General features: G+C 43.6%; 1 protein-coding gene across 4 annotated transcripts in view; it reads right to left on the bottom strand.

The window, feature by feature from the left end:
• Nucleotides 1-24737, bottom strand: part of TUBGCP2 (tubulin gamma complex component 2) — an 888554-nt gene that overhangs the window by 425553 nt on the left and 438264 nt on the right. For all 4 annotated transcript variants that reach the window (XM_069753054.1, XM_069753055.1, XM_069753056.1 and 1 more), the window contains exon 11: nucleotides 11952-12132. In XM_069753054.1, the coding sequence (XP_069609155.1) occupies nucleotides 11952-12132 (181 nt within the window). The remainder of the gene's footprint in view (nucleotides 1-11951; nucleotides 12133-24737) is intronic.

Below are 24737 nucleotides of genomic sequence, written 5' to 3' on the forward strand. Positions count from 1 at the left end.
GTGACGTAGTATATTGGCCAGTTACGTAGTATATTGCCCAGTGACATAGTATATTGCGCAGCCACATAGTATATTGCCCAGTTACATAGTATATTGCCCAGCCACGTAGTATATTGCCCAGTTACGTAGTATATTGCCCAGTGACGTAGTATATCGCAAAGCGACGTAGTATACAGCACAGAGCCCCATAGTATATTGGCCATTAACGTAGTATATTGCCCAGTGACGTAGTATACAGCACAGAGCCACGTAGTATATTGCACAGCGAAGTAGTATACAGCACAGAGCCACGTAGTATATTGGCCAGTCACGTAGTATATTGCCCAGCCAGGTTTGTCACAAGTGAAAAAAAAAAAAAAAACATATACTCACCTTTCCGAAGGCCCGTTGTAGTCCATGGCAGCTTGCGGTTCCAGGGTTGATATCACAGCGCAGGACCTGTGATGACGTCGTGGTCACATGACCGTGACGTCATGGAAGGTATTTCTAGCGCAGGGCCTGTGATGACGTTGCGGTCACATGACCGTGACGTTATGGCAGGTCCTTGACGTCGCGGTCACATGACCATGACATCATGGCAGGTCCTTCTGCCATACCATCTTTGCCACTGGAAACTGCAGAGGAAGATGGCGGCCGGCGGGAGCGGCTCAGTGTACAACGGAGGGTGAGTATAGCAGGGTTTTTTTTAATTATTTTTAACATTACTTTTTTTTTACTATTGATGCCGCATAGGCAGCATCAATAGTAAAAGGTTGGGGACACACAGGGTTAATAGCGGCGGTAACGGAGTATGTTACCCGCGGCATAACGCGGTCCGTTACCGCCGGCATTAACCCTGTGTTAGCGGTGATCGGAGGGGAGCATGCAGGCGACAGGCACTGACTGCGGGGAGTAAGGAGCGACCATTTTCTTCCGGACTGTGCCCGTCGCTGATTGGTCGCGGCAGCCATGACAGGCAGCTGGCGAGACCAATCAGCGAATGAATAACTGTGACAGAAGGACAGACAGACAGACGGAAGTGACCCTTAGACAGTTATATAGTAGATAAAGGAGCTGTGGGCCAATCATACTATGTATAAGGAAGCTGTGGGCCCATCATACTGTGTATAGGGAACTGTGGGGCACATCATACTGTTTGACAGGACCTGCAGGCCCATCATACTGTGCATAAGGAAGCTGTGGCCACATCATACTGTGTACAGGAGAACTGTGAGGGACATCATACTGTTTGACGGAAGCTGCAGGTCCATCATACTGTTTATAATGGAGCTGTGGACCCACCATACTGTGTATAGGGAACTGTGAAGGCATATTGTGCATATGGGAGCTGTTGGCCCATTACACTGTATATAGGGGAGCATTATACTTTCTATAGTGGAGTTCTGTCAGCATTATACTGTGTATAGGGGGGCATTGGGCTCATACTATCTATAGGGGAGCAGTGGGATCATACTGTGCAAAGGGGAGCAGTGGGAACATCATACGGTGTTTTGGGGAGTTATATAATCATCATACTGGATATAGGGGAACTGTGGAGGCCTTAGACTGTGTATAGGGAAGCTTTGAGCTCACCATACTGTGTATAATGGAGCAGTACATGGGGGAACTTAGGGGACATTATTAAATGTTAAGTGGGCACTTAAGCATCATTGTTATAGGGGCACTCAGAGTATTGTGACCATCAAGGTTGCATATGGTCACAATATGGCGGTAAAGTCAATGTTCGTTTTTGTATATAGATTTATTTTCAATAACTGAGAGGCCATATTCTGAGGTTCCACTATATTCACAATTAGAGTGCGCAACCGTAGCTGTAATCAGGGTTAGCTGGTTAGGGGCCCACTCAGATGTTTCGCCCCCCCCCCTAAGTTGAAACCCTAGCTACGCCTCTGGGCCAGCAGCAGAGAGGTGTCACCGCAGGTCCTCCAGTTACATGGGGGAAAATGGATTGAATGCAGTCACATGATCCAACCTTGTGACCGGAGAGAGGCGTGTCCACAGGTCCTTCAGCTCAGCAGCACCGAAGGTGTGAGTGGCCGAGTGCTGCAGCTTGCGGTTTTTAAGCCTAAGAAGCTGCAAGCCCTTGCTGCATCTTCCTCCTCCTGCTGCCGAAGGGTCCCTCAGGCCTCCAATCTGCACCTGTCCTCCTTTTATTAGCAGCCGATCGGTGCCGGGAGCTGTGCGCAGACATTGTAGGTGAGTAGTGGCAGGAAGCTTCCTCATCGCTTTCAGTCATTCCCTGCCCCTGACTAAGTGGTCTGCGGGACTGGCTGCTCGGAGGTAATAGACTCTCGTCGACTCGTGAGTGAATGTGGCGCAGTGTATACAAGTGGCGGCAGGGCAAACACCGTTAATGTACATATCTACAACTGCAAGTCCCAGCAGGAAAGTAGACAAGAACCACCGATTTCTACATAGGGCAGCGTGGGTCAAAATACTACAGGGCTCTTTATGTGACTGCGCAGCCAATCATAGTACTACTTTTAAAATCAGTTTTTCTTTAGTTCTATGAGAGCTGTGAGCTGATTGGTTGCTTAAGTCACTGCCACTGTAATGTGAGGTATTAGGTATTATAGAAGTTATATTCTTGTACATAGGGACAGTATTATAGTAGTTGCACTTAAGCATTTTATGTTTGTGAATTAACCCCTTAAGCCCCGAGGGTGGTTTGCACGTTAATGACCGGGCGAATTTTTACAATTCTGACCACTGTCCCTTTATGAGGTTATAACTCTGGAACGCTTCAACGGATCTTGGCGATTCTGACACTGTTTTCTCGTGACATATTGTACTTCATGTTAGTGGTAACATTTATTCGATATAACTTGCGTTTATTTGTGAAAAAAACGGAAATTTGGCGAAAATTTTGAAAATTTCGCAATTTTCCAACTTTAAATTTTTATGCCCTTAAATCACAGAGATATGTCACGCAAAATACTTAATAAGTAACATTTCCCACATGTCTACTTTACATCAGCACAATTTTGGAACCAAAATTTTTTTTGTTAGGGAGTTATAAGGGTTAAAAGTTGACCAGCAATTTCTCATTTTTACAACACCATTTTTTTTTTAGGGACCACATCTCATTTGAAGTCATTTTGAGGGGTCTATATGATAGAAAATACCCAAGTGTGACACCATTCTAAAAACTGCACCCCTCAAGGTGCTCAAAACCACATTCTATTAGTTTATTAACCCTTCAGGGGTTTCACAGGAATTTTTGGAATGTTTAAATAAAAATGAATATTTGACTTTTTTTCACACAAAATTTATTTCAGCTCCAATTTGTTTTATTTTACCAAGGGTAACAGGATAAAATGGATGCCAAACGTTGTTGTACAATCTGTCCTGAGTAGGCTGATACCCCATATGTGGGGGTAAACCACTGTTTGGGCGCATGGCAGAGCTCGGAAGGAAAGGAGCGCCATTTGACTTTTCAATGCAAAATTGACAGGAATTGAGATGGGACGCCATGTTGCGTTTGGAGAGCCCCTCATGTGCCTAAACATTGAAACCCCCCACAAGTGACACCATTTTGGAAAGTAGACACCCTAAGGAACTTATCTAGATGTGTGGTGACCACTTTGACCCACCAATTGCTTCACAGAAGTTTATAATGCAGAGCCGTAAAAATAAAAAATCATATTTTTTCACAAAAATGATATTTTCGCCCCCAATTTTTTATTTTCCCAAGAGTAAGAGAAGAAATTGGACCTCAAAAATTGATGTCCAATTTGTCCTGAGTACGCTGATACCCCATATATGGGTGTAAACCATTGTTTGGGCGTATGGCAGAGCTCGGAAGGGAAGGAGCGCCATTTTACTTTTCAATGCAAAATTGACTGGAATTGAGATGGGATGCCATGTTGCGTTTGGAGAGCCCCTGATGTGCTTAAACATTGAAATCCCCACAAGTGACACCATTTTGGAAAGTAGACCCCTGAAGGAACTGATCTAGATGTGTGGTGAGCACTTTGACCCAACAAGTGCTTCACAGAAGTTTATAATGCAGAGCCGTAAAAATAAAAAAATCATATTTTTCACAAAAATGATTTTTCGCCACCAATTTTTTATTTTCCCAAGGGTAAGAGAAGAAATTAGACCACAAAAGTTGTTGTGCAATTTGTCCTAAGTGCGACGATACCCCATATGTGGGGGTAAACCACTGTTTGGGCGCATGGCAGAGCTCGGAAGGAAAGGAGCGCCATTTGACTTTTCAATGCAAAATTGACTGGAATTGAGATGGGACGCCATGTTGCGTTTGGAGAGCCCCTGATGTGCCTAAACATTTGAACCCCTCACAAGTGACACCATTTTGAAAAGTAGACCCCTTAAGGAACTTATCTAGATGTGTGGTGAGCACTTTGACCCAACAAGTGCTTCACAGAAGTTTATAATGCAGAGCCGTAAAAATAAAAAATTGATGTCCAATTTGTCCTGAGCACGACAATACCCCACATGTGGGGGTAAACCACTTTTTGGGCGCATGGCAGAGCTCGGAAGCGAAGGAGCGCCATTTGACTTTTCAATGCAAAATTGACTGGAATTAAGATGGGACGCCATGTTGGTTTGGAGAGCCCCTGATGTGCCTAAACATTAAAACCCCCCACAAGTGACACCATTTTGGAAACTAGACCCCCTAAGGAACTTATCTAGATGTGTTTTGAGAGCTTTGAACCCCCAAGTGTTTCACTACAGTTTATAACGCAGAGCCGTGAAAATAATTTTTTTTTTCGCAAAAATTATTTTTTAGCCCCCAGTTTTGTATTTTCACAAGGGTAACAGAATAAATTGGACCCCAAAAGTTGCTGTCCAATTTGTCCTGAGTACGCTGATACCCCCCATATGTGGGGGGGAACCACTGTTTGGGCGCATGGCAGAGCTCGGAAGGGAAGGAGCGCCATTTGGAATGCAGACTTAGATGGATTGGTCTGCAGGCGTCACGTTGCATTTGCAGAGCCCCTGATGTACCCAAACAGTAGAAACCACCCACAAGTGACCTCATATTGGAAACTAGACCTCCCACGGAACTTATCTAGATGTGTTGTGAAAACTTTGAACCCCCAAGTGTTTCACTACAGTTTACAACACAGAGCCGCGAAAATAAAAACCTTTTTTTTCCCACAAAAATGATTTTAGCCCCCCAAATTTTTATTTTCCCAAGGATAACAAGAGAACTTGGACCCAAAAAGTTGTTGTCCAATTTGTCTCGAGTACGATGATACCCCATATGTTGGGGTAAACCCCTGTTTGGGCGCACGGGAGAGCTCGGAAGTGAAGGAGCACCGTTTTACTTTTTCAATGCAGAATTGGCTGGAATTGAGATCGGACGCCATGTCGCGTTTGGAGAGCCCCTGATGTGCCTAAACAGTGGAAACCCCCCACTTATAAATGAAACCCTAATCCAAACGCACCCCTAACCCTAATCCCAACTGTAAACCTAACCACACACCTAACCCTGACACACCCCTAATTCTAATCCCAACCGTAAATGTAGTCCAAACCCTAACCCTAGCCCTAACCCTAGCCCTAACCCTAATGGGAAAATGGAAATAAATACATTTTTTTAATTTTATTATTTTTCCCTAAGGCTAGGTTCACATTGCGTTAGGGAAATCCGTTTAGCGCTAGCGGATTGCGCTAACGCAATGTCTTTTTAGGTGTCGTGTTTAGTGGTCGCGTTAACGTCCCCGCTCTGGAAGATCGGGGATCGGACCTCGGGCGCGCCGCGGACGCTGCAAGCAGCGTCTGAGGCGCGCCACAAAAGAATGGCACCTTGCTAGCGCGAGCCGAAAATGGCACGCTCTAGCGATGCGCTACACCCGAAAATCACATTGCTGTCAATGGTTGTGCTAACGGACCCGTTGCACGGCGTTAATTGTGACATTTTCGCCGTGCAACGCTGTCCGTTAGCGTTAACCCATTAACGCAATGTGAACCTAGCCTAACTAAGGGGGTGATGAAGGGGGGGTTGATTTACTTTTATAGCGTTTTTTATATCGGATTTTTATGATTGGCAGCCGTCACACACTAAAAGACGCTTTTTATAGCAAAAAAGTTTTTGTGTCTCCACATTTTGAGACCTATAATTTTTCCATATTTGGGTCCACAGAGTCATGTGAGGTCTTGTTTTTTGCGGGACGAGTTGACGTTTTTATCGGTTACATTTTCGGACACGTGACAGTTTTTGATCGCTTTTTATTCCGATTTTTTGTGAGGCAGAATGACCAAAAACCAGCTATTCATGAATTTCTTTTGGGGGAGGCGTTTATACCGTTCCGCGTTTGGTAAAATTGATGAAGCAGTTTTATTCTTCGGGTCAGTACGATTACAGCGATACCTCATTTATATCATTTTTTTTATGTTTTGGCGCTTTTATACGATAAAAGCTATTTTATAGAAAAAATAATTATTTTGGCATCGCTTTATTCTGAGGACTATAACTTTTTTATTTTTTTGGTTATGATGCTATATGGCGGCTCGTTTTTTGCGGGACAAGATGACGCTTTCAGAGTTACCATGGTTATTTATATCCGTCTTTTTGATCGCGTGTTATTCCACTTTTTGTTCAGAGTTATGATAATAAAGCGTTGTTTTTTGGCTCGTTTTTTTTTTTTTTTTCTTACGGTGTTCACTGAAGGGGTTAACTAGTGGGCCAGTTTTATAGGTCGGGTCGTTACGGACGCGGCGATACTAAATATGTGTACTTTTATTGTTTTTTTGTTTGTTTTTTTTTAGGTAAAGAAATGCATTTATGGGAATAATATTTTTTTTTCTGCTTTATTTAGGAATTTTTTTTTTTTTTTTTTTTTTACAAGTGTGGAAATTTTTTTTTTCACTTTTTCACTTTGTCCCAGGGGGGGACATCACAGATCACCGATCTGACAGTGTGCACAGCACTCTGTTAGATCGGTGATCTGACATACAGCCGGGCAGGATTAGAGCTGCAGCTGCAGCCTGATCCTGACCCGGAAGTGCTCCCTGCAGGACTCGGATGCAGCCCGGCGGCCATTTTGGATCCGGGGACTGCAGGGAGAAGACGCTAGGTACACGGTGAGTACATCACCGTGTACCGATCGTCTCAGGGAAGCCCGCAGGGAGCCCCCTCCCTGCGTGATGCTTCCCTGCACCGCCGGCACACCGCGATCATCTTTGATCGCGGTGTGCCGGGGGTTAATGTGCCGGGAGCGGTCCGTGACCGCTCCTGGCACATAGTGCCGGATGTCAGCTGCGATAGGCAGCTGACACCCGGCCGCGATCGGCCGCGCTCCCCCCGTGAGCGCGGCCGATCGCATATGGCGTACTATCCCGTCCCTGGGAATTAAGTCCCAGGTCACCTGGACGGGATAGTACGTCATATGGGATTAAGGGGTTAAAATAGTTTTTTGACTTCTGAATAATTTTATGAGTGGAATTACCAAGGCATTATTGCTATCTGTAAACTAATATGTCACTCGTATTTTGGGTACCGTTTTTGATCTGTATTTGACAGGAAGCATCATCCTTAATTAATTTTTTTGTGAAATACTGTTGGATTTTTAGGATATAAATAAAGTATATATTTTAACAATACATTCTTTTGCCTGTCCATTATTGTGGGAGGTTTGGTAGATAGATTGTAATTCAGAGGTGTCAAACTGCATTCCTCGAGGGCCGCAAACAGGTCATGTTTTCAGGATTTCCTTGTATTGCACAAGGTGCTGTAATCATTCTGTGCAGGTGATCAAATTATCACCTGTGCAATATAAGGAAATCCTGAAAACATGCCCTGTTTGCGGCCCTCGAGGAATGCAGTTTGACACCTCTGTTGTAATTGAATGTGTTTCTATGCTATCATCAATTTAATGGACTAAAATGTATACATGGATGACTATAAACTGTGCAGTATATTATATAGATGACTATAGGGGTGCATTATACTTCTTATATGGATCCTCATGACTTCTATGTAAGCCCCTGATGAGTATAATGGTTTATTTTCTTTCATACATTACACAACAACGGGGGAAACCGGGGAAAAATGCATACCAGAATGGGGCACCAGATAGTTACGCCACTGAGGTCATAGTAACATAGTTAGTAAGGCCTATATTCCATCATAATAAATCCCCAGATCTACGTCCTTCTACAGAACCTAATAATTGTATTGTATTATTGTATAGGTCAGACTATACAACATTGCAACAAAGCTATAGTGTGCAAAATGAAAAGGGAAAATGTGAATTTGGGTGGAAAATATTTTGGCATGGTGGGGGGGCCCCATTTGAAAGTTTGCACCGGGGCCCATTACTTTGTAGTTACGCCACTGGGAGGAACCATGACAGCCGTATGGAATCTTGGTCCTACAAAAAGCCAACAAAAAGTGTGTAGAAATATCAGAAGAAAAAAATTCAACTGTGCAGCATTATGGATTCCCTATTTCTGGTGCAGACAGTTACCTCTTTGGTAAACCTCACATTGAAAACAGGGTTACTATAGGTTTATAAAGGAGATCTATAATATAACGGTGGGAGCGTCACTCTGTCCGAAGCCTTTATAGACTGCGCAGGCGCGACACTCCTAGCGTTACTTTACAGAGTGTCAGGAAAAAAAAAAAGGCGCCGGAAGGCGCGGACTGCCGGGAGCAGGGGGTCGGGAGCAGGGGGACACCGTGCACATATTTGCGCCCTGATTACGCTGTGGCACTTCATGTCATAGCAATTTGTTACTTACGCCATTCCTTTCTGCTGGCATTTTCTTCGTCCTCCTGCTGCCGGAATCGGCAGTGTGTCTTCAAGAAAATGGCGCCGGAAAGCGAGTACTGTGCAGGCGCCGATCCCGGCAGCAGGAGGACCAAGACAATGGCGGCGGAAAGGAATCAGGTGGTGCAAGTAACAAATTGCTGTGGCATGAAGCTGCGGCACTTCATGCCACAGCTATTTGTTACTTATGCCACCTGATTCCTTTCCGCCATTTTATTGGTCCTGCTCCCGGAATGGCGCCGGAAAGTGCGGACTGCGCAGGCGCCGATCCCGGCAGCAGGGGGACCAAGACAATGGCGGCGGTAAGGACTCAGGTAGCGTGTGAACAGGATCCGCACATGACAGGATGGGGGCGCAGGATGGAGCAGCACATGACAGGATGGGGACGCAGGATGGAGCAGCACGACAGGATGGGGACGCAGGATGGAGCAGCACATGACAGGATGGGGACGCAGGATGGAGCAGCTCATGACAGGATGGGGACGCAGGATGGAGCAGCTCATGGCAGGATGGGGATGCAGGATGGAGCAGCACATGACAGGATGGGGGCGCAGGATGGAGCAGCTCATGACAGGATGGGGGCGCAGGATGGAGCAGCTCATGACAGGATGGGGACGCAGGATGGAGCAGCCCATACCAGGATGGAGACCATATACAGTGGGGCAAAAAAGTATTTAGTCAGTCAGCAATAGTGCAAGTTCCACCACTTAAAAAGATGAGAGGCGTCTGTAATTTACATCATAGGTAGACCTCAACTATGGGAGACAAACTGAGAAAAAAAAATCCAGAAAATCACATTGTCTGTTTTTTTTAACATTTTATTTGCATATTATGGTGGAAAATAAGTATTTGGTCAGAAACAAAATTTCATCTCAATACTTTGTAATATATCCTTTGTTGGCAATGACAGAGGTCAAACGTTTTCTGTAAGTCTTCACAAGGTTGCCACACACTGTTGTTGGTATGTTGGCCCATTCCTCCATGCAGATCTCCTCTAGAGCAGTGATGTTTTTGGCTTTTCGCTTGGCAACACGGACTTTCAACTCCCTCCAAAGGTTTTCTATAGGGTTGAGATCTGGAGACTGGCTAGGCCACTCCAGGACCTTGAAATGCTTCTTACGAAGCCACTCCTTCGTTGCCCTGGCGGTGTGCTTTGGATCATTGTCATGTTGAAAGACCCAGCCACGTTTTATCTTCAATGCCCTTGCTGATGGAAGGAGGTTTGCACTCAAAATCTCACGATACATGGCCCCATTCATTCTTTCATGTACCCGGATAAGTCGTCCTGGCCCCTTTGCAGAGAAACAACCCCAAAGCATGATGTTTCCACCACCATGCTTTACAGTAGGTATGGTGTTTGATGGATGCAACTCAGTATTCTTTTTCCTCCAAACACGACAAGTTGTGTTTCTACCAAACAGTTCCAGTTTGGTTTCATCAGACCATACGACATTCTCCCAAAACTCCTCTGGATCATCCATATGCTCTCTAGCAAACTTCAGACGGGCTCGGACATGTACTGGCTTAAGCAGTGGGACACGTCTGGCACTGCAGGATCTGAGTCCATGGTGGCGTAGTGTGTTTCTTATGGTAGGCCTTGTTACATTGGTCCCAGCTCTCTGCAGTTCATTCACTAGGTCCCCCGCGTGGTTCTGGGATTTTTGCTCACCGTTCTTGTGATCATTCTGACCCCACGGGGTGGGATTTTACGTGGAGCCCCAGATCGAGGGAGATTATCAGTGGTGTTGTATGTCTTCCATTTTCTAATTATTGCTCCCACTGTTGATTTCTTCACTCCAAGCTGGTTGGCTATTGCAGATTCAGTCTTCCCAGCCTGGTGCAGGGCTACAATTTTGTTTCTGGTGTCCTTTGGCAGCTCTTTGGTCTTCACCATAGTGGAGTTTGGAGTCAGACTGTTTGAGGGTGTGCAAAGGTGTCTTTTTATACTGATAACAAGTTTAAACAGGTGCCATTACTACAGGTAATGAGTGGAGGAAAGAGGAGACTCTTAAAGAAGAAGTTACAGGTCTGTGAGAGCCAGAAATCTTGATTGTTTGTTTCTGACCAAATACTTATTTTCCACCATAATATGCAAATAAATTGTTAAAAAAACAGACTGTGATTTTCTGGATTATTTTTCTCAGTTTGTCTCCCATAGTTGAGGTCTACCTATGATGTAAATTACAGACGCCTCTCATCTTTTTAAGTGGTGGAACTTGCACTATTGCTGACTGACTAAATACTTTTTTGCCCCACTGTACCAATATAAATGCTCGCCACCTGGGCGTAGAACGGGTTCAATAGCTAGTATGTTATAAGAAAAAAAACAAAAACAAAGCAAAATTGCCTTTTTTCTTTTTGCAACCATAGAGGGGTATGAACAGCATGACAGCCCATTGCTGTCAATCACCCTTTGTAAAGATGACCAGCAGAAAGAAATGTAATCCTCTTCAAGGACAGAACAAAAGAGCCAAGATTAAAAAAATATTAAAAAAAGAATCACAATGTATCAACATGTTTTTTTGGGGGGTCTGCCTTCATCAGTCACTAGGCTAAAACTGATTAGTCTGGTGCCCACTAAAGGGTTCTAAAGAATGCAGGGAAAGTCTTGCATAAAAGTATGTGCACACGTTCAGGTTTTTTCCCTTTTTTTTCGTGATAAAAACGTAATAAAACCGCATTAGAAACTGCAGACATATGCATCCTATCATTTAGAATGCATTCTGCAATTTTTCTGCACATGATGCGTTTTTTTCTGCGAAAAAAACGCATCGCTGTAAAAAAAAGCAGCATGTTCATTAATTTTGCATTTTTTTCGCGTTTTTCCCGCTATTCTATGCATTTGGAACAAACGCAAGAATAAACGCATCAAAAACGCGCAAAAAAACACAAAAAAAACTCATGCGGATTTCTGGCAGAAATGTCAGGTTTTTATCAGGAAAATTTCTGCCTGAAATCCTGACGTGTGCACATAGCCTAAGGGGGGTAATTTTTTTTTCTTTGCATAACTAGGAACAGATTCAGCAGGGCTAATACCATGGTGCTGAGCTGCCCCATGATCATGCTAATGAGTCATTTATATTGCTACTTAGAGAATTACATTCAAAGAACAAGGATTAGTACAGTCCGCTAAATTATTTAAGATCGCTTAGCAGGAAAACATAACTAAAATTAAACAATACCTGTTTGCTTTCAAAATGATCACAATACCTTTAGATCATCCTTAAAAGGATCTGTATTTGCAGTACTCATTCTCAAAGCTAGTTCTAACAAAGCTTCCAGTCGAGTTGGGATGATGTCTTCAACTGTCTTCTTGAGCTCTTCTTCTGTGAGATCCATGAAATGGACAAAAAAGTCTCCTTGATTCATGAGGAAATAGTGCTTGATGGACCTTATAACAAAAAAGTAAAAATAAGACACAAAAAGAATGGTGAAAAAAAAGGTGAAGCTTAGAACGGTAAAAGTAGTGACTGAACAAGCACTGGAGAACATACAGTTTTTAGTCAAATTACTACAACATCTCACTAAATACTGTTTGTGCTTTAAAACTATCGTTACGGATTGTTAAAAATTATTGATCCATTGTTCTAAAGTGCTTAAAGAGTTAATTTGGTCAGAACAACAAGATCTCTGTCTGACTACAGGTGAGGATTGAACAGTGTGGGATAACATAACCTTGATGTTTGAACCCAACTTTTGCTTATAATTAAAGTCTTTTAGAGACAATTTAAAGATAGATTGCTTTCTTGTTTTTAATTATTAAGGAACATATTTAGTATGTTTTTTTCATGATTAAGTTACATAGTTATTAAGGTTGAAGAAAGACTATAAAGTCCATCTAGTTCAACCCATAGCCTAACCCAACATGCCCTAACATGTTGATCCAGAGGAAGGCAACAAAAAAAAAAAACCATGTGGCAAATAGTAAGCTCCACATTTGGGAAAAAAATTCCTTCCCGACTCCACATACGGCAATCAGACTAGTTCCCTGGATCAACGCCCTATCAAGGAATCTAGTATATTTACCCTGCAACATTATACTTTTCCAGAAATGTATCCAGTCCCCTCTTAAATTTAAGTAATGAATCACTCATTACAATATCATACGGCAGAGAGTTCCATAGTCTCACTGCTCTTACAGTAAAGAACCAGCATCTGTTATTATGCTTAAACCTTTTTTCCTCCAAACATAGAGTATGCCCCCTTGTCCCTGTTTCAGGTCTATGACTAAAAAGATCATCAGAAAGGTCTTTGTACTGCCCCCTCATATATTTATACATTAAAATAAGATCATCCCTTAGTCTTCGTTTTTCCAAACTAAATAGCCCCAAGTGTAATAACCTATCTTGGTATTGCAGACCCCCCAGTCCTCTAATAACCTTGGTCGCTCTTCTCTGCACCCACTCCAGTTCAGCTATGTCTTTCTTAAACACCGGAGACCAGAACTGTACACAGTAGTCTAAGTGTGGTCGAACTAGTGACTTGTATAGAGGTAACATTATGTTTTCCTCATGAGCATCTATGCCTCTTTTAATACGGACCCCTGTGGTACCCCACTGCTAACCGCTACCCAGTCCGAGTGTGCTCCATTAATAACCACCCTTTGTTTCCCATCCCTGAGCCAGCTCTCAACCCACTTACACATATTTTCCCCTATCCCCATTATTCTCATTTTATGTATCAACCTTTCGTGTGGCACCATATCAAAAGCTTTTGAAAAGTCCATATACACTACATCCACTGGGTTCCCTTGATCCAGTCCGGAACGTACCTCTTCATAGAAACTGATAAAATTAGTCTGACATGAACGGTCCCTAGTAACCCATGCTGATACTGGGTCATGAGGTTATTCCTCTTCAGATACTCCAGTATAGCATCCCTTAGAACGCCCTCCAGGATTTTACCCACAGTAGAGGTTAAGCTTACTGGCCTATAATTTCCGAGTTCAGCTTTTGTCGCCTTTTTGAATATTGGCACCACATTTGCTATACGCCAGTCCTGTGGTACAGACCCTGTTATTATGGAGTCTTTAAAGATTATAAATAATGGTCTATCAATGACTGTACTTAATTCCTGCAGTAGTCGAGGGTGTATCCCATCAGGGCCCGGAGATTTGTCAATTTTAGTGATTTTTAGACGCCGCCACACTTCCTGCTGGGTTAAGCAGGTGACATTTAATTGGGAATTTTTATCACTAGTCATTTTGTCGGCCATGGGATTTTCTTGTGTAAATACTGATGAAAAAAAGTCATTTAGCATATTGGCTTTTTCCTCATCCTCATCCACCATTTCACCCAGACTATTTTTAAGGGGGCCAACACTATCATTTTTTTTAGTTTCTTACTATTTATGTAGTTAAAGAATAGTTTGGGATTATTTTTACTCTCTCTGGCAATGAGTCTCTCTGTCTCAATCTTTGCTGCCTTGATTTGCTTTTTACAGAATTTAATTTTTTGTATTTGTTTAATGCCCCTCACTACCTACTTCCTTTAATTCTCTAAATGCTTTCTTTTTGTCACTTATTGCGCCCCTTACAGCTCTATTTAGCCATATTGGTTTCCTCCTTTTTCTAGTATGTTTATTCCCATACGGTATATACTGTGCACAGGTCCTATCCAGGATGCTAATAAATGTCTCCCATTTTCTTTGTGTATTTTTGTGTCTCAGGATATCGTCCCAGTTAATTGCACCAAGATCCTCTCTCATCCGTTGGAAATTTCCCCTCTTGAAGTTTACTGTCCTTGTAACCCCTCTATTACACATCTTTTTAAAGGATACATGAAAACTTATTATTTTGTGATCGCTATTTCCCAAGTGACCCCCAACCCTTATATTTGCTATGCGGTCTGGCATGTTGGTTAATATTAGGTCTAGCAGTGCCCCCCTTCTTGTTGGGTCCTGAACCAGTTATGAAAGGTAATTGTCTCTCATAGTTGTCAAAAACCGATTACCTTTGCTGGAACTGCAAGTTTCTGTTCCCCAATCTATTTCAGGGTAGTTGAAGTCCCCCATAATAATGACTTCTCCTTGAGTCGCAGCTTCATCTATTTGCTTTACGAGGATACTCTCCATTGCTTCCATTATTTTTGGAGATTTATAACAAACCCCTATCAGTAATTTATTATTTTTCCCCCTCCCCTTATCTCCACCCACAGGGATTCTACATTTTCATTAAATTCACCTATATTATCACGCAGGATGGGTTTTAACCCTGCTGTTTTGTTCGCATTTACTATACACTTGTAGTGTTCCGGGCCACTATGAACCGGCTTATTAAACCTTGATTTTAGACACTCTAACTCCATTTTTTTTTATACTTTTTGCTTACTATACTGTTTGTGAACATGTTTGGTAGTAAAAAAAAAAAAGAAAAATGAACTAGAAATCTTTTTTTTGTTTTTATTCTGAAAAAAACAGATCCATCCAATGAGCAAAATGAAAATAGAAAACTACACATATTTTGTAAAAAAAAAAGAAACAAAACAAAACAATCAAATCAAACATTTTGTGATAAAAAATTAAAGATAATAAACATTACAATGTGAATATATTTACATGATCATATAAATTTACGGATTCTTCCATGAAAAACAATACATATGATTTTTGCATAGAAATGTTTTACAGCCAGAACATGTTATACTCGTCTTGTTGTCACAAGTAGAAGGGCAATAGCTGCATCTTTTTCTTTTGATGTCGGAAGAGGCCATGGGGGTAGAAGCACACAGCTGCTCTCCAAAGAAACTGAAAGGTAACATGTCTGGGCTAGCATATGTGTACTGATAAGAGCAGAGAAGATAAGAACCCTTCTGAAAACAAGCAGATAAGCCAGGAAGACAGACTTATTTAGCAAAAAAAAATTATTTGCAAGACTTTACAGCTCAGCTTTACAAAAAAAAACGTCTTAGACAGCGTGTTCTGAGCAGTCCGTTCTGCGCATAATATACACATGTAGTGCACACCTAGTGATCTCTCCGGATGCACTCTACATTTTAGAATAGACTGCGCACCAAAAATAATCAATATAAAGCCATTTTTATGGTGCGCAGATCTCAATGCATACCCCCGGTAGAGCGCGTGTACGACCCCATTGAAATAATTTAGGAAATAAATCAATTGATATACAATAGTAGATGCAATAAATAGACTCAACTGAGGTTATAACTCCTTATTTCACTGAAAATATGGCCTCACAGCTGTAAAAAAACAATGTCGGGTCACTATGACCCGAACACAACAAGTGTAACTTTTTGCGTGTAGCAAAAAGTAAACGAAAAAAATAAAAAAGAAAAATACTCATAGGTAGGTCCCCCCAAATGAGGAAAAGTCAAGGAGTCTCAAGTTTTAGAGACTTACAGAAAAAAATCTACAGGGCCGCAAAAAGTCTGTCCGGGTCACTATGACCCGAACAGAACAGCAGGGTTAAGGACGATTTTACATATAGACACACCCCACCCCCTCGCTTATCTGTACGGTCATTTCTGAACAGTCTTCTTTGCTGAGGATTTGTTTATACCAAGGAAGGTGACGGGCACAAGGGGGCATTCTTTGCGTCTGGAGGAGAATAGGTTTTTCCACCAACATAGAAGAGGATTCTTTACTGTTAGGGCAGTGAGAATCTGGAATTGCTTGCCTGAGGAGGTGGTGATGGCGAACTCAGTCGAGGGGTTCAAGAGAGGCCTGGATATCTTCCTGGAGCAGAACAATATTGTATCATACAATTATTAGGTTCTGTAGAAGGACGTAGATCTGGGGATTTATTATGATGGAATATAGGCTGAACTGGATGGACAAATGTCTTTTTTCGGCCTTACTAACTATGTTACTATGTTAACTATGTTCTTACATACATGTTTAATAATTTGTTCAAATATCTTTCCTGGTATAGGAACGGGCTTGATTCGCTTCAAGTTGCACCAGTTCCGCGACCATTTGGTCCTTGGTTTTGCCCTGGGGTCGCGGCCTTGGAATGTACATATTCCAGAGTTTCCTTTTTCTGCTGGGTGTACCAGAGCTCTCCTTTTGCAGCCATAATTGCCAAATAAAAATAAGACAGAGAAATGAAGAGAAGGGGAGGGGTAACAGCTATATATACCGTATTGTCTCAGCACTAATAAACACTGAGCAATTAGCTCAGTGTTTATTAGTGCTGAGACAACTACTCCAAAACCTTTTGTGCAGGGTACTCACAAGAACTGTGCTAGTTTTTAGAGAGAGGAATGATTGCTCAAACCAGATCACTTATGCTCCATTATCCCACCGCTCTGCCACCAATGTGTCAGGGTTCCTATTTCATGATCCCACCTTCAGTTCCTGTTTTAGAACTTGCAGCTCTTTGGCACTACCCTTACCTGTTGTGAATTCTGTGGCAGAGCTCCCTCCTGTGGTCACAAGTGGTACTTCGGCTGGTTCTCTCTGTGAGCTTCCGTTGGTGGAGGAAAGTGGTACTGCAGCTTCTGAGTTTCCTTCCTCAGGTGATGTGGTGAAGTCGTTAGGTGCTGCTCTATTTAACTCCACCTAGTGCTTTGATCCTGGGCTCCAGTCAATGTTCTAGTATTGGACCTGTTTCCTCCTGGATCGTTCCTGTGGCTTGCTGCTCTGCATAGCTAAGTTCCTCTTTGCTATTTGTTTGCTGTTTTTTTCTGTCCAGCTTGTCAATTTGTTTTTTTCTGCTTGCTGGAAGCTCTGGGACGCAGAGGGTGTACCTCCGTGCCGTTAGTTCGGTACGGAGGGTCTTTTTGCCCCCTTTGCGTGGTTTTTGTAGGGTTTTGTGTTGACTGCAAAGTTACCTTTCCTATCCTCGCTCTGTTCAGAAAGTTGGGCCTCACTTTGCTAAATCTATTTAATCTCTACGTTTGTTTTTTCATCTTAACTCACAGTCATTATATGTGGGGGCTGCCTTTTCCTTTGGGGTATTTCTCTGAGGCAAGGTAGGCTTATTTTCTATCTTCAGGCTAGCTAGTTTCTCAGGCCGTGCTGAGTTGCATAGGGAGCGTTAGGCGCAATCCACGGCTGCCTTTAGTGTGTTGGAGAGGATTAGGGATTGCGGTCAACAGAGTTCCCACGTCTCAGAGCTCGTTCTTGTTTTTTGGGTTATTGCCAGGTCACTGTATGTGCGCTGACCTCTATGTCCATTGTGGTACTGAATTACCTTTCATAACAGTACTGGAGGCCAAAAGTACTAATGATTCCCAATAGAGGGAAAAAAGAAGTTCTGAGACCATTTTTTTTTCTTTGCACTGTGTTTTGCCTTTTTTTCCCCTAGACATTTGGGTGGTTCAGGACACAGGTGTAGCAATGGACATTAAAGGTCTGTCTTCATGTGTGGATCAGCTCACGGCAAGAGTACAAAGTATTCAAGACTTTGTGGTTCAGAATTCTATGTTAGAACCGAGAATTCCTATTCCTGATTTGTTTTTTGGAGATAGAACTAAATTTCTGAGTTTCAAAAATAATTGTAAACTATTTCTGGCTTTGAAACCCCGCTCCTCTGGTGACCCAGTTCAACAAGTTAGGATCGTTATTTCTTTTTCGCGTGGCGACCCTCAGGACTGGGCATTTTCTCGTGCGTCAGGAGATCCTGCATTAAGTAATATCGATGCATTTTTCCTGGTGCTCGGATTGCTGTACGATGAGCCTAATTCTGTGGATCAGGCAGAGAAGAATTTGCTGGCTCTGTGTCAGGGTCAGGATGAAATAGAGGTATATTGTCAGAAATTTAGAAAGTGGTCCGTACTCACTCAGTGGAATGAAGGTGCGCTCGCAGCTATTTTCAGAAAAGGTCTCTCTGAAGCCCTTAAGGATGTCATGGTGGGATTTCCTATGCCTGCTGGTCTGAATGAGTCTATGTCTTTGGCCATTCAGATCGGTCGACGCTTGCGCGAGCGTAAATCTGTGCACCATTTGGCGGTATTACCTGAGCCTATGCAGTGCGATAGGACTTTGACCGGAGTTGAACGGCAAGAACACAGACATCTGAATGGGCTGTGTTTCTACTGTGGTGATTCCACTCATGCTATCTCTGATTGTCCTAAGCGCACTAAGCGGTTCGCTAGGTCTGCCACCATTGGTACGGTACAGTCAAAATTTCTTCTGTCTGTTACCTTGATCTGCTCTTTGTCATCGTATTCTGTCATGGCATTTGTGGACTCAGGCACTGCTCTGAATTTGATGGACTTGGAGTATGCTAGGCGTTGTGGGTTTTTCTGGGAGCCCTTGCAGTGTCCTATTCCATTGAGAGGAATTGATGCTACGCCTTTGGCCAAGAATAAGCCTCAGTACTGGACCCAGCTGACCATGTGCATGGCTCCTGCACATCAGGAGGTTATTCGCTTTCTGGTGTTGCATAATCTGCATGATGTAGTCGTGTTGGGGTTGCCATGGCTACAAGTCCATAATCCAGTATTAGATTGGAAATCCATGTCTGTGTCCAGCTGGGGTTGTCAGGGGGTACATGGTGATGTCCCATTTCTGACTATTTCGTCATCCACCCCTTCTGAGGTTCCTGAGTTCTTGTCTGATTACCGGGATTTATTTGATGAGCCCAAGTCCGATACCCTACCTCCGCATAGGGATTGTGATTGTGCTATCGATTTGATTCCTGGTAGTAAATTCTCAAAAGGTCGACTGTTTAATTTATCTGTGCCTGAGCACGCCGCTATGCGGAGTTATGTGAAGGAGTCTTTGGAGAAGGGGCATATTCGCCCGTCATCGTCGCCATTAGGAGCAGGGTTCTTTTTTGTAGCCAAGAAGGATGGTTCACTGAGACCTTGTATAGATTACCGCCTTCTAAATAAGATCACGGTTAAATTTCAGTACCCCTTGCCATTGTTATCTGATTTGTTTGCTCGGATTAAGGGGGCTAGTTGGTTCACCAAGATAGATCTTCGTGGTGCGTATAATCTTGTGCGTATTAAGCGAGGCCATGAGTGGAAAACTGCATTTAATACGCCCGAGGGCCATTTTGAGCATCTTGTAATGCCATTCGGACTTGCCAATGCTCCATCAGTGTTTCAGTCCTTTATGCATGACATCTTCCGAGAGTACCTGGATAAATTCCTGATTGTGTACTTAGATGACATTTTGATCTTCTCGGATGATTGGGAGTCTCATGTAAAGCAGGTCAGAACGGTGTTTCAGGTCCTGCGTGCTAATTCTTTGTTTGTGAAGGGATCAAAGTGTCTCTTTGGTGTTCAGAAGGTTTCATTTTTGGGGTTCATCTTTTCCCCTTCTACTATCGAGATGGACCCTGTTAAGGTCCAAGCCATCCATAATTGGACTCAGCAGACATCTCTGAAAAGTCTGCAAAAATTTCTGGGCTTTGCTAATTTTTATCGTCGCTTCATCTGCAATTTTTCTAGTATTGCTAAACCATTGACCGATTTGACCAAGAAAGGTGCTGATTTGGTCAATTGGTCTTCTGCTGCGGTGGAAGCTTTTCAAGAGTTGAAGCGTCGTTTTTCTTCTGCCCCTGTGTTGTGTCAACCAGATGTTTCGCTTCCGTTCCAGGTCGAGGTTGATGCTTCTGAGATTGGAGCAGGGGCTGTTTTGTCGCAGAGAAGTTCTGATTGCTCGGTGATGAAACCATGCGCCTTCTTTTCCAGGAAGTTTTCGCCTACTGAGCGAAATTATGATGTGGGCAATCGAGAGTTGCTGGCCATGAAGTGGGCATTCGAGGAGTGGCATCATTGGCTTGAAGGAGCTAAGCATCGCGTGGTGGTCTTGACTGATCGTAAGAACTTGACTTATCTCGAGTCCGCCAAGCGGTTGAATCCTAGACAAGCTCGTTGGTCGTTGTTTTTTGCCCGTTTTGACTTTGTGATTTCATACCTTCCGGGCTCTAAAAATGTGAAGGCGGATGCTCTGTCTAGGAGTTTTGTGCCCGACTCTCCGGGTGTATCTGAGCCAGCGGGTATCCTCAAAGAGTGAGTAATTGTGTCTGCCATCTCCCCTGATTTGCGGCGGGTGCTGCAAAAATTTCAGGCTAATAAACCTGATCGTTGCCCAGCGGAGAAACTGTTTGTCCCTGATAGGTGGACGAATAGTTATCTCTGAGGTTCATTGTTCGGTGTTGGCTGGTCATCCTGGAATCTTTGGTACCAGAGAGTTAGTGGCTAGATCCTTTTGGTGGCCATCTCTGTCGCGGGATGTGCGTACTTTTGTGCAGTCCTGTGGGATTTGTGCTCGGGCTAAGCCCTGCTGTTCTTGTGCCAGTGGGTTGCTTTTGCCCTTGCCGGTCCCGAAGAGGCCTTGGACACATATCTCTATGGATTTTATTTCAGATCTTCCCGTCTCTCAAAAGATGTCAGTCATTTGGGTGGTCTGTGATCGCTTCTCTAAGATGGTCCATTTAGTACCTTTGTCTAAATTGCCTTCCTCCTCTGATTTGGTGCCATTGTTTTTCCAGCATGTGGTTCGTTTACATGGCATTCCAGAGAATATCGTTTCTGACAGAGGTTCCCAGTTTGTTTCGAGGTTTTGGCGAGCCTTTTGTGGTAGGATGGGCATTGACTTGTCTTTTTCCTCGGCTTTCCATCCTCAGACTAATGGCCAGACCGAACGAACCAATCAGACCTTGGAAACATATCTGAGATGCTTTGTTTCTGCTGATCAGGATGACTGGGTGTCCTTTTTGCCTTTGGCTGAGTTCGCCCTTAATAATCGGGCCAGCTCGGCTACCTTGGTTTCACCGTTTTTCTGCAACTCTGGGTTCCATCCTCGTTTCTCTTCAGGGCAGGTTGAGTCTTCGGACTGTCCTGGTGTGGATACTGTGGTGGACAGGTTGCAGCAGATTTGGACTCATGTAGTGGACAATTTGACTTTGTCCCAGGAGAAGGCTCAATGTTTCGCTAATCGCAGACGCTGTGTGGGTCCCCGACTTCGGGTTGGGGACTTGGTTTGGTTATCTTCTCGTCATATTCCTATGAAGGTTTCCACTCCTAAGTTTAAACCTCGTTTTATTGGTCCGTATAGGATTTCTGAGGTTCTTAATCCTGTGTCTTTTCGTCTGACCCTTCCAGATTCTTTTTCCATACATAACGTATTCCATAGGTCATTGTTGCGGAGATACGTGGCACCTATAGTTCCATCTGTTGATCCTCCTGCCCCGGTTTTGGTGGAGGGGGAATTGGAGCATATTGTGGAGAAGATTTTGGATTCTCGTGTTTCAAGGCGGAAACTCCAGCATCTGGTTAAGTGGAAGGGTTATGCTCAGGAAGATAATTCCTGGGTCTTTGCCTCTGATGTCCATGCTCCCGATCTTGTTTGTGCCTTTCATATGGCTCATCCTGGTCGTCCTGGGAGCTCTGGTGAGGGTTCGGTGACCCCTCCTCAAGGGGGGGAGGGGTACTGTTGTGAATTCAGTGGCAGAGCTCCCTCCTGTGGTCACAAGTGGTACTTCGGCTGGTTCTCTCTGTGAGCTTCCGTTGGTGGAGGAAAGTGGTACTGCGGCTTCTGAGTTTCCTTCCTCAGGTGATGTGGTGAAGTCGTTAGGTGCTGCTCTATTTAACTCCACCTAGTGCTTTGATCCTGGCCTCCAGTCAATGTTCTAGTATTGGACCTTTTTCCTCCTGGATCGTTCCTGTGGCCTGCTGCTCTGCATAGCTAAGCTCCTCTTTGCTATTTGTTTGCTGTTTTTTTCTGTCCAGCTTTTTTTGTGTTGACCGCAAAGTTACCTTTCCTATCCTCGCTCTGTTCAGAAAGTTGGGCCTCACTTTGCTAAATCTATTTCATCTCTACGTTTGTTTTTTCATCTTAACTCACAGTCATTATATGTGGGGGCTGCCTTTTCCTTTGGGTATTTCTCTGAGGCAAGGTAGGCTTATTTTCTATCTTCAGGCTAGCTAGTTTCTCAGGCCGTGCCGAGTTGCATAGGGAGCGTTAGGCGCAATCCACGGCTGCCTTTAGTGTGTTGGAGAGGATTAGGGATTGCGGTCAACAGAGTTCCCACGTCTCAGAGCTCGTTCTTGTTTTTTGGGTTATTGCCAGGTCACTGTATGTGCGCTGACCTCTATGTCCATTGTGGTATTACCTTTCATAACACTTACCCTCAGGTCAGGTCAGGTCAATCAGGGAACTACACCTAGGATAAGTAGTTGCCAGAATGGCTGTCTTGCTGTGTACTGGTTATTGGGCACTCTGTAGGGAGGGCGGTATGTATGTCCCCAGTCTCAGGCGGGTAATACACACATAATAAACTGCTCTTTGTGCTTCTGGCTCAATAGGGTATCACGTTACATCAGCTTGGAGTAGCTAGTGGGAGGAGGGGGCTAGAATCACACACAGGCACATGCAGGTAGAGGAAACTGCAGCTGAGAACACTGTATGTGTAATTGGAACAATAAGAAATTCTTCATATTTCCTGACAGACGTGACACCCTTAAACCATTACAGCAAAATCTGTACTCCAATATGGTGCTTATTCCATTCTCAGCAGAAATTGCACAACACATTTTGGTCTCCATTTTCTCCTGCTATCCTTGAGAAAATGAAAAATAATTGGGGCTTAAAATATTATTGTAGGAAAAATATAGTTTTTTTTTCCTTTTCACAGATCAACAATGTAAAATTTGGTGAAACACCTGGGTTCAAGGTGCTCACTAGGGTTGAGCGAAACGGATCAGACATTTTCAAAAGTCGCCGACTTTCGGCAAAGTCGGGTTTCGTGAAACCCGACCTGATCCTAGTGTGGGATCGGCCATGAGGTCGTCGATCAGCGCACCAAAGTCGCGTTTCGTATGACGCTTTCAGCGCCATTTCTCATCCAATGAAGGAGGACGCAGAGTGTGGGCAGCATGATGACATAGGTCTAGGGCCCCACCATCTTAGAGAAGGGCATTACAGTGATTGGCTTGCTTTCTGCGGCATCACAGGGGCTATAAAGGGACGTGCACGACAACCGCCATCTTACTTCTGCCGATCTTAGCATAGGGAGAGGTTGCTGCAGCTTGATCAGAAGAAGGGATATAGTTAGGGAGGGAAGATTAACCCCGAAACTGCTTGTGCTGTAGCGATTTCCACTGTCCAACACCACCTTTTCATTGCAGGGACAGTGGAGTTATTTATTTATTTTTTGTGCATCAGCTCTGTAGCTTATTAGGCCGGCGTCACACACAGCGTAAATCAATACGGTCCGTATATTACGGCCGTAATACGCTGAAAAGTCCCGAAAATAGTGGTCCGTAGCTCCTCCGTAGGCAGGGTGTGTCAGCGTTTTTTGCGCATGGCATCCTCCGTATGTAATCCGTACTGCGTGGTTTTCTCGCAGGCTTGCAAAACCAACATACCGCTATAGACGTGATCCATGTGTCCCAAAAAAAAAATATATATATATATATATATATATATATATATATATATATGTGTCAGTAGACACATATATGTATATATATTAATATTTTTTCCAGCGCTATACAGCTTGAAAGCCGGTAATTCAATTACCGGCTTTTTCTTTCTCCTTCCTAAACCCGACATGATATGAGACCTGAGACCTGGTTTACATACAGTAAACCATGTCTTCTCTCCATTTTTTTTGCAGATTCCACACTACTAATGTCAGTAGTGTGTATCTGCAAAATTTGGCTGTTCCATTTACTAAATTAAAGGGTTAAATGGCGGAAAAAATTGGCGTGGGCTCCAGCGCAATTTTCTCCGCCAGAGTGGTAAAGCCAGTGACTGAGGGCAGATATTAATAGCCTGGAGAGGGTCCACGGTTATTCGCCCCCCCTGGCTAAAAACATCTGCCCCCAGCCACCCCAGAAAAGGCACATCTGGAAGATGTGCCTATTCTGGCACTTGGCCACTCTCTTCCCATTCCCTTGTAGCGGTGGGATATGGGGTAATGAAGGGTTAATGCCACCTTGCTATTGTAAGGTGACATTAAGCCAAATTAATAATGGAGAGGCGTCAATTATGACACCTATCCATTATTAATCCAATTGTAGTAAAGGGTTAAATAAAACACAAACACATTATTTAAAATTATTTTAATGAAATAAA

This window comes from Ranitomeya imitator, chromosome 2 (assembly GCF_032444005.1).
Source record: "Ranitomeya imitator isolate aRanImi1 chromosome 2, aRanImi1.pri, whole genome shotgun sequence".
In the NCBI taxonomy this organism is placed as follows: Eukaryota; Metazoa; Chordata; class Amphibia; order Anura; family Dendrobatidae; genus Ranitomeya; species Ranitomeya imitator.